Here is a 13506-nt window from a genome sequence, read left to right on the forward strand (position 1 = left end):
TGCACCCTCCGGCGATCTCCTTCTTCAGACCTCTGGAAGCGGGAGAGGCGACGGCTTGGGATACACTGGTTGCTGAGCTCGAGGGGTGGAGTCTCAGTCAGGACCATGATCAGATTGCTTGGAGGCTTACGGCTTCTCGTAAATTCTCGGTTAAATCCTTATATGAGAAACTTACGGAGGGGAATGGGCTAGATATGGCTAGGGGGCTGTGGAAGGCTGGCATTCCCCTCAAGATCAAGATCTTTTTGTGGCAAATGTTCCGCAATCACCTACCTACCTCGGATAATGTGGCCAAACGCAACGGGCCGGCTACCGGTCGAGTGCTAACTCTCGGTGGACTTTTTTGTTCGAGAAGAAATATTCAATCTATTCATCGTCTGTTGCACATTAATAATTTCAATTAGGAGGAAGGTGACGCGTTTGAACAAGTTGATATAAGAAAAACAAATCCTTGCATCAGTAGTCGGCCAGCTTAAGATAAGAAGAAGAGTCGACAAACATGAATGGGCCACAAACAAGTAAATATAAGCTAGATGAGGAAGAGGAGCTGCCACCCACAAATTTCACTCAAGAGTCGACACAGATCTTCAAGCATCGAAAAAAAAAAGATCTTCAAGCATCGAAAGAAAAAGATCTTCAAGCACCAAAATCAAAATCAAGTGTGGCGGGCACTTACTTGAAGTAGAACGTGGCCTGGCCACTCACTACCACTTGCTGCAACGCACACCCTATAAGACACCATTCATCACCCTAGCAGTTTGTACAACACCAATAGAGAGCACTTGCCAATCACTCACTCGACCTCAATGAATCCCATGGCCAAATGCTGCCTACTGCTCCTCCCCATCTTCTTCTTGGCATTTCTCTTGCCCGAGGCGCACGCGACTTCGTGCCACCCCGACGACCTTCATGCACTGCAGGACTTTGCTGGGAACCTCGGCGGCGGGGGTGTCCTCCTCCGGGCCACGTGGTTCGCCGCCGCATGCTGCAGCTGGGAAGGTGTGAGCTGTGATGCCGCCAGTGGCCGTGTCACGGCACTGCGTCTCCCCAGGCGCGGCCTTGTGGGGCCCATCCCAGGAACCTCCCTTGCAGGCCTTGCGCGGCTCGAGGAGCTCGACCTTGGCTCCAACAACTTTCAAAACATCTCAGGGGTACTCACCGTGTTGCATGGGTGCCAGAACCTCGCCACGCTGATTCTCACCAAGAATTTCGATGGTGAGGAGCTACTAGGTGATGGTATTATTGGCGGGTTCAAGAGCCTCGAGGTGCTGGCCCTTGGTGATTGTGCTCTCAAGGGCAGGGTTCCGGAATGGTTGTCTCAATGCAAGAAAATGGAGGTGCTTGATTTGTCCGGCAACCAATTGGTGGGCACCATCCCATCGTGGATTGGTGAGCTTCACCACCTTTGCTACTTGGATCTCTCAAACAATTCATTGGTTGGCGATGCACCTAAGAGTTTGGCACTGCTAAAGGGGCTCGCCCCTGATGGGCGTTCACCGGGCATGGTTTTCACTAACATTCCATCGTATGTGAAGCATAACAGAAGCACACTCGGACGACGACTTAACGACCTCCCAAATGTCATCACAGGGACCAACAACTTTGTAACATCTGGGAGCAACAATGTTTTATCGGGGAATGACAACACAGTCATATTTGGGGATGAAAACACCGTATCTGGGAACAACCATGCTATATATGGGGATGGGAACACGGTATCTGGGAACAACCATGTCGTATCTGGGAGCAAGCATGTTGTATCCGGGAGTAGGCATGGCGTAACTGGGAGAAGTAGTGTGGTATCTGGGTTCAACAATGGCGTATCTGGGATCAACCATGTTGTATCGGGGAGTAACAATGTCGTATCCGGGAGCAACAATGTTGTATCTGGGATGAACCATATTGTGTCTGGAAACAACAAAGTAATAACATGAGGTTAATGATTTTATAAGAGAGAGGAGGGAGGGGGAGAGATTATGCCTAGTATCCGAGGCCGATGAGATGGTTCAATAAATAAGGTACATAAGTTGCCACACAAGATGTGCCCTATGCCTCGTATAAGTTGTAGTGAGTATATGTATTGTAATAGTATGGTTTGGTTTGTATGTTAAGTTTTATTGTGTATCGAGAAGACGCGATCTTGAGTGGTTTGTTTGTTTTAATTATTTGAGCTCTGATCTCTAATATATTAATTAGATTAGATTATTCCTTGCGACCTGGGCGGTGTTGTTTGCTTTGTACTTTGCTTTGATCCATACACCAAAACAAGATAGCAGCAGCAGCATGTCCACGCCTTCAATATTCTTCTTGGGCAAACCAGTAGAAGTATTACGATCAATCACTATCCATCATATTCATATCAGCTCCAGAGCTGCTACAGCCACGCATATTCATATGAGCTCCAGAGCTGCTGCAGCCACGCAGAAACCAGTGAAAACCAGGTTGATACTATATTTTGAAATTTTTAAAAATGCTATAAAATACACTATATGTCGAAGAGATGCTTTCTACAGACATGTTAAATTCCAAGTTAAAACACAAATTTATCAACTAGGACCAACAACTTAAGCATCTCCCAAATGTCATAACTAGGACCAACAACATTGTTAGATCTAGAAGGAACAATGTTGTATCCAGGAACGACAACACTATCATATTTAAGAATGGCAATGTCAAGTCTGCGAGCAACTATGTCATCTATGGGGTCAAGCATGCCGTATCGAATTTTTTGAGTTTCCTGTCCCCTATCTGTAATTCTGTTCCAAATTGGTTTTTGAAGCAAACGACAATCCGACAGTAGCAGCTGGTGGTGAGTTTTTTAGTTTCCTGCCCTCTATTTGTAATTCTGTTCCAAATTGAGAATAAATATTGATTGACTAATTGAATTCCAGAATGATGTATCGTAGTATGCATTCTTTTTATTTGAGCAAAGGTGAACATTTTGAGGCTTTCTAAGCTGGAACAGCAGCACCTGTTAGATGCTTGCAAATGGATACATTAAGAATTCAGGAAACCAAGTATTAGGTAGCCGCTCAAACTTATTGATATGAAGTATACCTTTACAAAAAATACATTGTATGAAGTCTAAGATGCCTTCTTCGATTCTAACTTGTATTCAATGTTTCACGTGTTATATATTCCTTTGGTGAAGTTCTCCAGCCAGTATAGTAGAATAAATCAACCATAAATCTCATTTCCTATAAAGTTTTGCTGCTGAGTGATCAGTTTTTGCATGTCTATTACTTGCATATTTGAAAAACCAGGCGCATGGCTTCTGTGAAGGAATACCATATCTTTATGAACTTTTTTGTTTACCAGTAATGCTTACATGCTTGATCTTTCTTTGATAAAATATCACACCGGATGCAAGAGGACACTATCTAATGCGCAATGGGAATAGGTCTTACCATTAAGTAGTATAAGCATCATAAGGCAATGTTGGGGTATTGATTACAAGACACAATCAGATGGTGATCTTTGTCATGTGAGAAATACAAAAAAAACATTTGCTACTTCTCTAATTCTCATGGATGGTTGGATTTTGGTGTGCATGTGTTGTTTCAGTAATGACATAAATTTGGTTGGCTCAAGAATTATTTGTTGACGAACTGTCGGATGCTCAGTTCAGTTTAAAAATATCATGCCATGTGGCTTTCACTGTTTATGGCCGCATCAAGGATCAAAAGAGGGCATGTCAATTAATTTGTTGGCATGTTGTCTCTAAGCCTATAGTAATCCCACTCTCTCTTGCATTTTCCGCTATTTATAACTTTTACATTCACTTTTGTTATGTAAGTGCAAGTACAAATAGTGACGAGCTTTCACTCTTTCTAGGGCTCCGGTAGTAAATCATCATGAGATGGGTAGCGATGACCTGATATACATCACCGATTATACAATGTGCAGCAGACACATCTACGACTTTGTGTTTGACTTATTCTTATTCAATCTTAATTTTTCATTTTCCTCAGAACTGGAAACATCAAAATTGACACTTGGATATAAGCAAGACCATGAATTATGTCAATTTTAGTGCTCTACAATTAGAAGTGACTCTTCTGCAATTTTTGATAACACAGGTTGAGGCGAGCATTGTAAGGATGTAACGCCCTCGATGCGGCTATAGCTCCCACGTGTCAAGGCACGACTTAGAGACATAACCGCATTGAAAGCAATGTCGCAAGCTAGGCAATCTTCACAACATCCCATGTAATGTAAATAATAAAGGGGAGAAACATAGTTGGCTTACACTCGCCACGTCAATCAAGTACATAACTAGCATTACAACATTCAAAACACTCATGGCCCGACTACAGCGCCAAAATAAAAGATAACCCAACATGCGACACGGTCCCGATCACCCCAATTGGGCACCACTACTGATCATCAGGGAAAGACACGTAGTATCGTTGTGAGTCCTCGTCGAACTCCCACTTGAGCTCAAGCGCGTCATCTGGAACGGAATCATCAGGCCCTGTATCTAGTTTAATAGTAATCTATGAGCCACAGGGACTCAGCAATCTCGCACCCTCGCGATCAAGACTATTTAAGCTTAATATGTAAGGCAAGGTAATATATGTGGAGCTGCAGCAAGCGGCTAGCATATATGGTGGCTATCCTGTTCGCAAAAGAGAGCGAGAAGAGGAGGCAAAGCACGAGCGAGAAACTAGAGAGCATCCTGCGGCAAGCATTACTCCAACACCGTGTTCGCTTTCCGGACTACGCCGAGAAGAGACCATCACGGTAACTCACACTGTTGATTCATTTTAATTAAGTCAAGGTTCAAGTTATCTACAACCGGACATTAACAAATTCCCATCTGCCCATAACCGCGGGCACGGCTTTCGAAAGTTCAAATCCCTGCAGGGGGGTCCCAACTTAGCCCATGACAAGCTCTCACGGTCAACGAAGGAATAGACCTCCTCCCGAGACGTTCCGATCAGACTCGGTATCCCGGTTCTTCAAGACACTTCGACAGGTTAAAACAAATCCAGCAACACCGCCCGAATGTGCCGACAAATCCCGATAGGAGCTGCACATATCTCGTTCTCAGGGCACACTCAGATAGGTCAAGCTACGAGTAAAACCAACCCTCGAGTTTCCCCAAGGTGGCCCCGCAGGCTGCCTGGTTCGCACCAACACTCAGAGGAGCACTGGCCCCGGGGGGGGGGGGGTTAAAATAAGATGACCCTCAGGCTCTGGAGACCCAAGGGAAAAAGAGGCTAGGTGGCAAATGGTAAAACCAAGGTTGGGCATTGCTGGAAAAGCTTTAATCAAGGCGAACTATCAAGGGGTTCCCATTATAACCCAACCGCGTAAGGAACGCAAAATCCGGGAACATAACACCGATATGACGGAAACTAGGGCGGCAAGAGTGGAACAAAACACTAGGCGAGAGGCCGAGCCTTCCACCCTTTACCAAGTATATAGATGCATTAAGATAACATGGCAATATAATGATATCCCAACAAGTAAATAATGTTCCAACAAGGAACGGTCTCCAATCTTCACCTGCAACTAGCAACGCTATAAGAGGGGCTGAGCAAAGCGGTAACATAGCCAACCAACGGTTTGCTAGGACATGGTGGGTTAGAGGCTTGACATGGCAATTTGGGAGGCATGATAAGCAAGTGGTAGGCATCGAAGCATAGGCATAGCAAAAGAGCGAGCATCTAGCAAAGCAAAGATAGTAGTGATTTCGAGGATATGATCATCTTGCCTGCAAAGTTGTCAGAGTTGACTGAATCCTCGAAAGCAAACTCAACGGGCTCCTCGTTAGCGAACTCGTCTCCCGGCTCTACCCAAACAAGACAAACAAGCAAACGAAGCACAATCAACCACGTGCAAACTCAAACAACATGATGCAAAGATGGTATGCTATGCGGGATGCGATGCGGGATGCATATGCAAGAATGGACAAGTGATGCATGAACCTGGCCTCAACATGGAAATCCAAGTGTGCCACTGGAAAGATGAGATGAAATCGCTTGAAAACGATATAAAGAACACCGAAATCGGAGTTACGGTTTGGAAATGGCAAGCGATTTAAATATGACCACGTTCTGCGATTTACAGCAAGTAGCCATCTAAATGCAACAAGATGAACATGCTACAGCACTCAAACATGGCATCAAAGTACATGGCAGGAATCCATTCATGGAGCTTAACAAAAGTCTAGCACTGAGCTACGACCAATTCATCCATTAACAGGTTCAAACAAGAATGGAAAAATGCATTTGGTAAACAGATCTCAGACTTAGTGAAATTAACACTTGTCTGGAATTTCAGATCAGATAGCACTCTTTGGAGCATGAAAACTATATGCTACAGGACCTGAACATGGCAAAGTAAAGCATGGCATGGAGCTACTCAAAGAGCTTAACAAAAGTCCCTTAGTGACCTTGAGCCAAAAAGGATCAGAAAATACATTTGCAAGCATGTGAACATGGCAAAAACATAATCAGTTCTCAGACTTAGTAAAAACTGGAGCATGCTGAAACAGATATCAAGTAGGCATGTTTACGAGCTCGATGCACTCACTACAGAGCAAGTCATGACAATCTAAGTATACACCCATCAAGAATGCACAAAATACAAGCTAGACATGGCGAGAACAATAGCATAGCATGCACGGATCAACTACAACATCCTCGGCCAAATTGCTAACAAGTAGACAATCTGCCCAGATTCATGAAATGACAAAAGCAGAGCTTGATTGACTCAAGCTAGGGTGCTCCATAATTGCAAAAAAATTACATGGGTGGATAGAGCACTACAAGATTAACAAAATATCCTTACTGATCATCCTCAAAAGAGGCACAGATCACTAGGAAACAACATGAACATATGGCCATATGAGATAAACAGTCCAAGGACTTAGTGGAAATGCTAAGTCCCTGAAATCAGCATTAACAAATGCCTCACTTTGCAAGCTTGTGCTAGTCACCACACACATCACAAAAATACATGGGTTGCACCTCTAGATAGATGGCAAAACATATAACAAAACACATGTGGAGCACCTGGGCATATCATGCACACAATAATCATGGCAAAAATGACAAATATCCAATTGGATCAGCAGATCTGACAATTATCTCAAATAGCATTCTTCTAACAGCATTTCGGACATCAAGATGAACTCAAATGAAAATGATGCAATGAGATGAAATGATTTACTCTCTGAGATGAACATTTTGATATGCTATATGCCCAAAACGGAGTTACGGATGAGGAGTTACGATGCGATGAACAGGAGCAAATAATTAGGGTTTCGGGGCAAAAGTCAACCCAAACGGGATCTCAGATCCAGATCCGGACAGCACGCGGATCGAGGTTGGCCGGAGCTTCGCTGGAGTTCCTGTACGCCGGTGGACGAGGTGGCCGGAGTTTGTGGTTGCGGTGGCCGGCCGGAGGAGGACGAGGACAGAGAGGAGGCAGACGGCGTGGTGCGGCGGCCGGGGCGGCGGTCGCCGGGCGCGGACGAAGGGCGCGGGGCGCGCGGGGAGCCGCGGGCCGGGGAGGGCCTCCCGCGGGCTCGCCGGGCCGGCGGTGGAGGAAGGCGGCGGCGACACGTGGCGCGGCGTGGTTGGTCGGTGGCGGCGGCGGACAACGTCCGGCTCCGTCCGGACGTGTCCGGCGGCGGCGGAGGAGATTTTTTAGGGTTAGAAGGAGGGGATCCGAGATTTGGAATGGGGGAGGTATATATAGGCATAGAGGGAGCTAGGAGTGTCCAAATGAGGTGCGGTTTTCGGCCACGCGATCGTGATCGAACGCTCTAGATGATGGAGAGGGTTTTGGTGGGTTTTGGGCCAAATTGGAGGGGTGTTGGGCTGCAACACACACGAGGCCTTTTCGGTCCCTCGGTTAACCGTTGGAGTGTCAAACGAAGTCCAAATGGTACGAAACTTGACAGGCGGTCTACCGGTAGTAAACCAAGGCCGCTTGAAAAGTCTCGGTCCAATCCGGAAATGTTTAATCCCCACACACGAAAGAAAGGTAGAATTGACCACCGGAGGAGAACGGAGCGCCGGAATGCAAAACGGACAACGGGGAAAATGCTCGAATGCATGAGATGAACACGTATGCAAAAGCAATACACATGATGACATGATATGAGATGCATGACAACGATAACAACACACGGAGACAAAAACCCGAACCCGAGAAAATAAAGTAACTTAACGCCGGAAACGGCAAGAGTTGGATTACATATTGGGTAATTCACATCCGGGGTGTTACAAAGGATCCAGTAGAATGATGCTTGATCTCCTATTAGAGCATCATGGGCTTCCAAAGGCCATTTACCATCAAAGGAGATACTTATAGAACACGATGAGTAACCATTCTTTTCAACACCACTATCCAAAAAAGCGCTGTCCAACCCAAATGTCAATTACTTGTGTTTGCTCTCCCAATGAGACAATGGCGGAAGATTCTGCCGCTTTGAGGCCATTAGGTACATGGAAAACGCCACAAACACTGTGGCGAAGGATCTGAACTACACACAGCTGGACATATGTAACGAGACTTTGGTTATCTAAGGCTCAGACTCAATTAGGCATTTGACATGATAGACAGCTTGCTAAAGGTTACTTATATGATGTGAGATACATGTCCTCCTTTTCAGATCAACTTCATAGTGTGATAGCAGATGCCTTTCCTCCTACTTGTGACATGGATAAATCGACAAAGTAGATGGTTATTAATATCGAATTGGTGGGGCATAATCTTAAGGACATAAGCTGCCACTAGCTACTGTGATGTGTTTTGTGAACTGTTGTCGGATTGTCCCCGCCCTTCGTAAGAGTGCCCTGCCCTAAGAATTATATGACATTCTTTATGTTGACTACATATTAGTTGCGCTGATGCACTACTGGAGCTTTAGCAGAACCATATAAGATTCTTATCTCGAAACTCCACACTACTAGAGAAAACTGTATACACATAATATTACTAGCAGCATGGTTTAAAATAAGGCGCAGCAGTAGCGCGTGACCCCAAATAGCGCTATGGATATCCATGTAGCAGTAGCGCGACAGGAAGAAGGAGCGCTACTACTACAATTGCCACGACGTTGCCGCCAGACTAGGTATAGTAGCAGCTCATTTGCGCAAATGCACTACTGCTATTGTACTTAGCAGTAGCGCTCTTCGCCAACCATCGCTGCTGTTAAGTTTAGTCCCCTCCTAGGAACTAAGTTTAGTCCCATCTTGCTCCGCGAACAGGGTGTTTACCACCTTAAATATGTTACTTCTCAAACTATCACAACCACTTGGTCTTCATTATACTCTATGTGTAGTATCTGTGACAATATGAATCCTCACCGGTTCCTAAACCGGTGAGGATTCATACTGACAATTTAGATTCTACACAAAAAGATCATTGATGACCAATGTATTTTTTGATGGCATATTATCATTGATGACAATATGAATTTTCCTTTTCCGTTGCCTCCAAGCTTGGTATAGAAGTACGTAGCGCCCGTCCACAGACCACGCTACTGCTAATGAAGTAGTAACAACGCGTTTTAAGGTGACAGCGCTTCAACTAAGAAAAGGAAACAAAAAAAGAAAAGGAAAATTAGAAAAAGGAAAAAAATAAAGCAATATGTTTGCGAAAGCGCTATAGCTACTTTAGCTATAGCGCTTTTTGCCGGCAAGCGCTATAGCTAACTTATTGAAAGCACAAGTGCTCCCTGGGTGATTTTGGTAATTAATGACAACATGTCTCTTGTTGGACTAATGCTTCTATCTAGTATGTTTCAGATAAGTTCAACAATGGAGTGGCATGGACTAGAGGATGTGGAACCTCTTCAAGATGCTGAGGACAAAGGATTGGCTCAAGCTCAAAGCTCAGGACTCTATATTTTTTATTTTAGTGATCCAAGATCACATTGAGTCCATAGGAAAGCCAATACTATTAAGATGGGATGAGGTGTTGCTTAATGGATTGCTTGCTCAAAGTGCTTAGTGATATGCTCCATAGCCCTCAACCACTTTCTCACATCCACATATGTCCCAAACCAAAAGTCAAACTCGGCCCCACCGAAACTGTCTATCCGGCGCCACCGAGTTCTCTTGACATAGCCACTGCTAGAAACCCTAGTCTTTTCGGTCTCACCGATAGGGATCTCGGTATCACCGAGATGGGATCGCAAAATCTCTATTGCCTATTGCAATAATTTTGGTCTCACCGAAATATGCAATCGGTCCCACCGAGATTGCAATGCAAACACTCTAGTTCCCTTTTGTAACGTTTCGGTCTAACCGAGATGAGCGAATCGGTCCCACCAAGTTTGCCTGACCAACTCTCTGTTTGTCTATTACCAAAATCGGTCTCACCGAGTTTTTGTAATCGGTCTCACTGAGATTAATTTATGCCCTAACCCTAACGAAATCGGTCTCACCGAGTTGACGTGTCAGTCCCACTGAAAATCCTAACGGTCACATTATGAACTATATCGGTCTGACCGAGTTTAACGATTCGGTCCCACCGAGTTTGGTAAATTCTGTGTAACGGTTAGATTCTGTGTGGAGGCTATATATACCCCTCCACCCACTCTTCATTTGTGGAGAGAGCCATCAGAACATGCCTACACTTCTAACATACATTTTCTGAGAGAGAACCACCTACACTTGTGTTGAGGTCAAATTATTCCATTCCAACCACATAAATCTTGATCTCTAGCCTTCCCCAAGTTGCTTTCCACTCAAATCATATTTCCACCAAATCCAATCCTATGAGAGAGAGTTGAGTGTTGGGGAGACTATCATTTGAAGCACAAGAGCAAGGAGTTCATCATCAACACACCATTTGTTACCTCTTGGAGAGTGGTGTCTCCTAGATTGGCTAGGTGTCACTTGGGAGCCTCCGTCAAGATTGTGGAGTTGAACCAAGGAGTTTGTAAGGGCAAGGAGATCGCCTACTTCGTGAAGATCCACTAGTGCAAAACCGGGCAATAGCACCGGTTCGTAAGGCCCTTTAGTGCCGGTTCCATAACCGGCACTAAAGTGTGGGCACTAAAGCCCCCCCCCCCCTTTAGTACCGGTTCAGCACGAACCGGTGCTAAAGGGCAAACACGTGGCACAAGCCAGCTCCGTGGGCGCGTAGGACATTAGTACCGGTTGGTAACACCAACCGGTACTAAATGTTTTGGTGTGTTTTGGTTTTTTTACTTTAATTATGTGTTTTCAATTTAATTTAGTGATTTTTTTACATTATAATGAGTTGTTAAATCATTAGGTGATTAGTTTGACTGGATGCGTGTGGATCCTAGCTAAGTCATCAAGTATATGTCATATCCATATTATATATACTTGATCACCTACTTAAGTGATCGAGGTAATATGGATATGGCATATATATACTTGATCACTTAGCTAGAATCCATCCAGTTGAAACTAATATGCAATTTCTTTCATAAATGATATAATAACTCATCATCATCATCATATTAATTAATATAAAAACTCTTGCATCATATATATCATCACCAACGGTTTTCATAGCAAAGATATCACCGAGTTCAACATGGTAATGATATTATAAGCGTTCATAACACCACAAAAGCAAATCACTGTTTGAGATTAAGTTCGGGACGAAGAACACGGACATGAGAGGACAAGTACTAAGAGCATGAACTAGCTAATTAATCACTCCTGCTGCTCTCTCTCAGGTAAAATAGCATAGAACATGTATAGCTTTGCTGATTCATCATATTGGAACATGCAGATGAACCTGTCTCCTAATCATGGGTTGTGCTTTTGATTGCTGCCCCCTAGTACTTCTCTGTGATCGTTCACAATTTTGCTCCAGTCTTTTACTATTAAGCATTCCTCGCTATTAGAAATCCTGAATGCAGTAAAGTGCATTGTAGGATATGTTGGCCGTAAGCTAACAATATTCATGGTACCTTTAGTCTCGATCCAATCAGGCACAACATTCATCGGGAGTCCCTGTTGAATAACATCGTATAGTAACATACTTAGCAATGAAGTTTAGCTTAAAAAAATAATGTATGCAAAAGATGCACTAAGAAGAAATAGTAGAAATCTTACCATCTTTCCTAAATATATGTGACCGTAGTTCAGTACGAACACTATTGGTCGCACGTTTTGAGTACTAACATTTCTGAGTGCAGGAAAGAAATTTGTCTTGACAACATCAAGATCCTCAAGCCATGAAATATAATGACTTGTCTCCTCGCAGTTTAGTTCAGCCCCGGGACAGTGGATGGTCCTGTCCACCAAGCGCCAGACATGTTTGCTTGACTGGAAGTAAGCTGTCAATATTAATTGAGATCTATTAATTATTCAACTGGTTCAAATAATCTCATATCGAAGACATAAATATGGTTGAGAAACTTACATAATGGTAGAACTGGAGGCGTCTGCACATCGACCCAGATGTCTCTATTACCTTCAATATCATCTTCCGGACGAATATCAAAGGTGATAACCATATCAGGCTCAAATGCATAAGCCTTGCATAGTGCTTGCCAAGTTTTGCATTCAAAATAGGTGTATGTGTCTTCATTGTATAATTTGACGTTGAAGGTATAACCATGCTCGGTCTTCAAGTAAACTCTTTTTACCTCCATAGTTTCGTTAGGACTGAAACCTATCTTATCCAAGACAAAAATTCTTGCATGGCAGGGGATACGCTAGTAGAATAGTGAAAAATTAAAATTAAAAGGTGAAGCAAAATGAAGCATAAGTCATGCTTAATTACGAAAAAAGACTTGTCGTTGTGACTTACTGTATCCACTTCGAAGTTCTCATCCAGCTTGATGCTGAAGCGTCTATCATCAACTAGAAAATTTTGGCCGCACAGGCCGCGCTAGTCTTCGCAGTATTCACACATAATGAAATCGTGTTCGTCGTCAGACAACATTCCTATGTTCATAGGTGAAACATTAAACACTTATTAGTTCTATTAATTCAACTAATTCTGTTAATTCAACTAGTTCAACTAAGCACTTACGAATTCAACTAACTAGTTCAACTAATTAATTGAACTAATTCATCTAATATCTAACATATATGTTCATATATAGGTGAAACATTAAACACTTACTAGTTCTATTAATTCAACTAAATAAACTAGTTCTATTAATTCAACTAAGTATTTACTAAAAATAAACTAGTTCTATTAATTTCTTACTAAAATAAAGTAGGTAGTTCTATATAGTAATATTTTGATTAGATCATCAAATCTCATATACCTAAATTTTCTTACTAAAAATAAACTTGTTCTATTAATTTTCATACTAAAAATAAACTAGTTATATTAATTCAACTAGTTCAAATAATCTCATATATATACCTAATTAATATCTAGCTATACTAATTCAACTAGTTCAACTTGTTCTAATTCATGTAAAATATATTTGACATTAATATTTAACATCTTTTCCATATAATTCATCTAACCATTAACATTCTAACATTATTATCTACGTAATTTATCTAACATTAATCTAAACAACAGAAAATAGAAAATAAG

The 13506-nt window shown here is 42.9% G+C and overlaps 1 protein-coding gene across 1 annotated transcript; it reads left to right on the forward strand.

Annotated features, from left to right (window-relative positions):
- The first annotated feature begins 772 nt into the window (after positions 1 to 772).
- LOC123161376 (receptor-like protein 12) lies at positions 773 to 2150 on the forward strand. Its single transcript, XM_044579215.1, has one exon. It carries the CDS (start codon positions 807 to 809, stop codon positions 1932 to 1934), a length of 1128 nt encoding a protein of 375 aa, XP_044435150.1. The 5' UTR covers positions 773 to 806; the 3' UTR covers positions 1935 to 2150.
- Positions 2151 to 13506: the final 11356 nt, after the last annotated feature.

The sequence above is a fragment of the Triticum aestivum genome, chromosome 7B, assembly GCF_018294505.1.
Source record: "Triticum aestivum cultivar Chinese Spring chromosome 7B, IWGSC CS RefSeq v2.1, whole genome shotgun sequence".
NCBI lineage: Eukaryota > Viridiplantae > Streptophyta > Magnoliopsida > Poales > Poaceae > Triticum > Triticum aestivum.

Excerpts from the sequence above, each read along its gene's own strand:
- LOC123161376 (XM_044579215.1), top strand. The coding sequence starts at position 807 with ATGAATCCCATGGCCAAATGCTGCCTACTGCTCCTCCCCATCTTCTTC.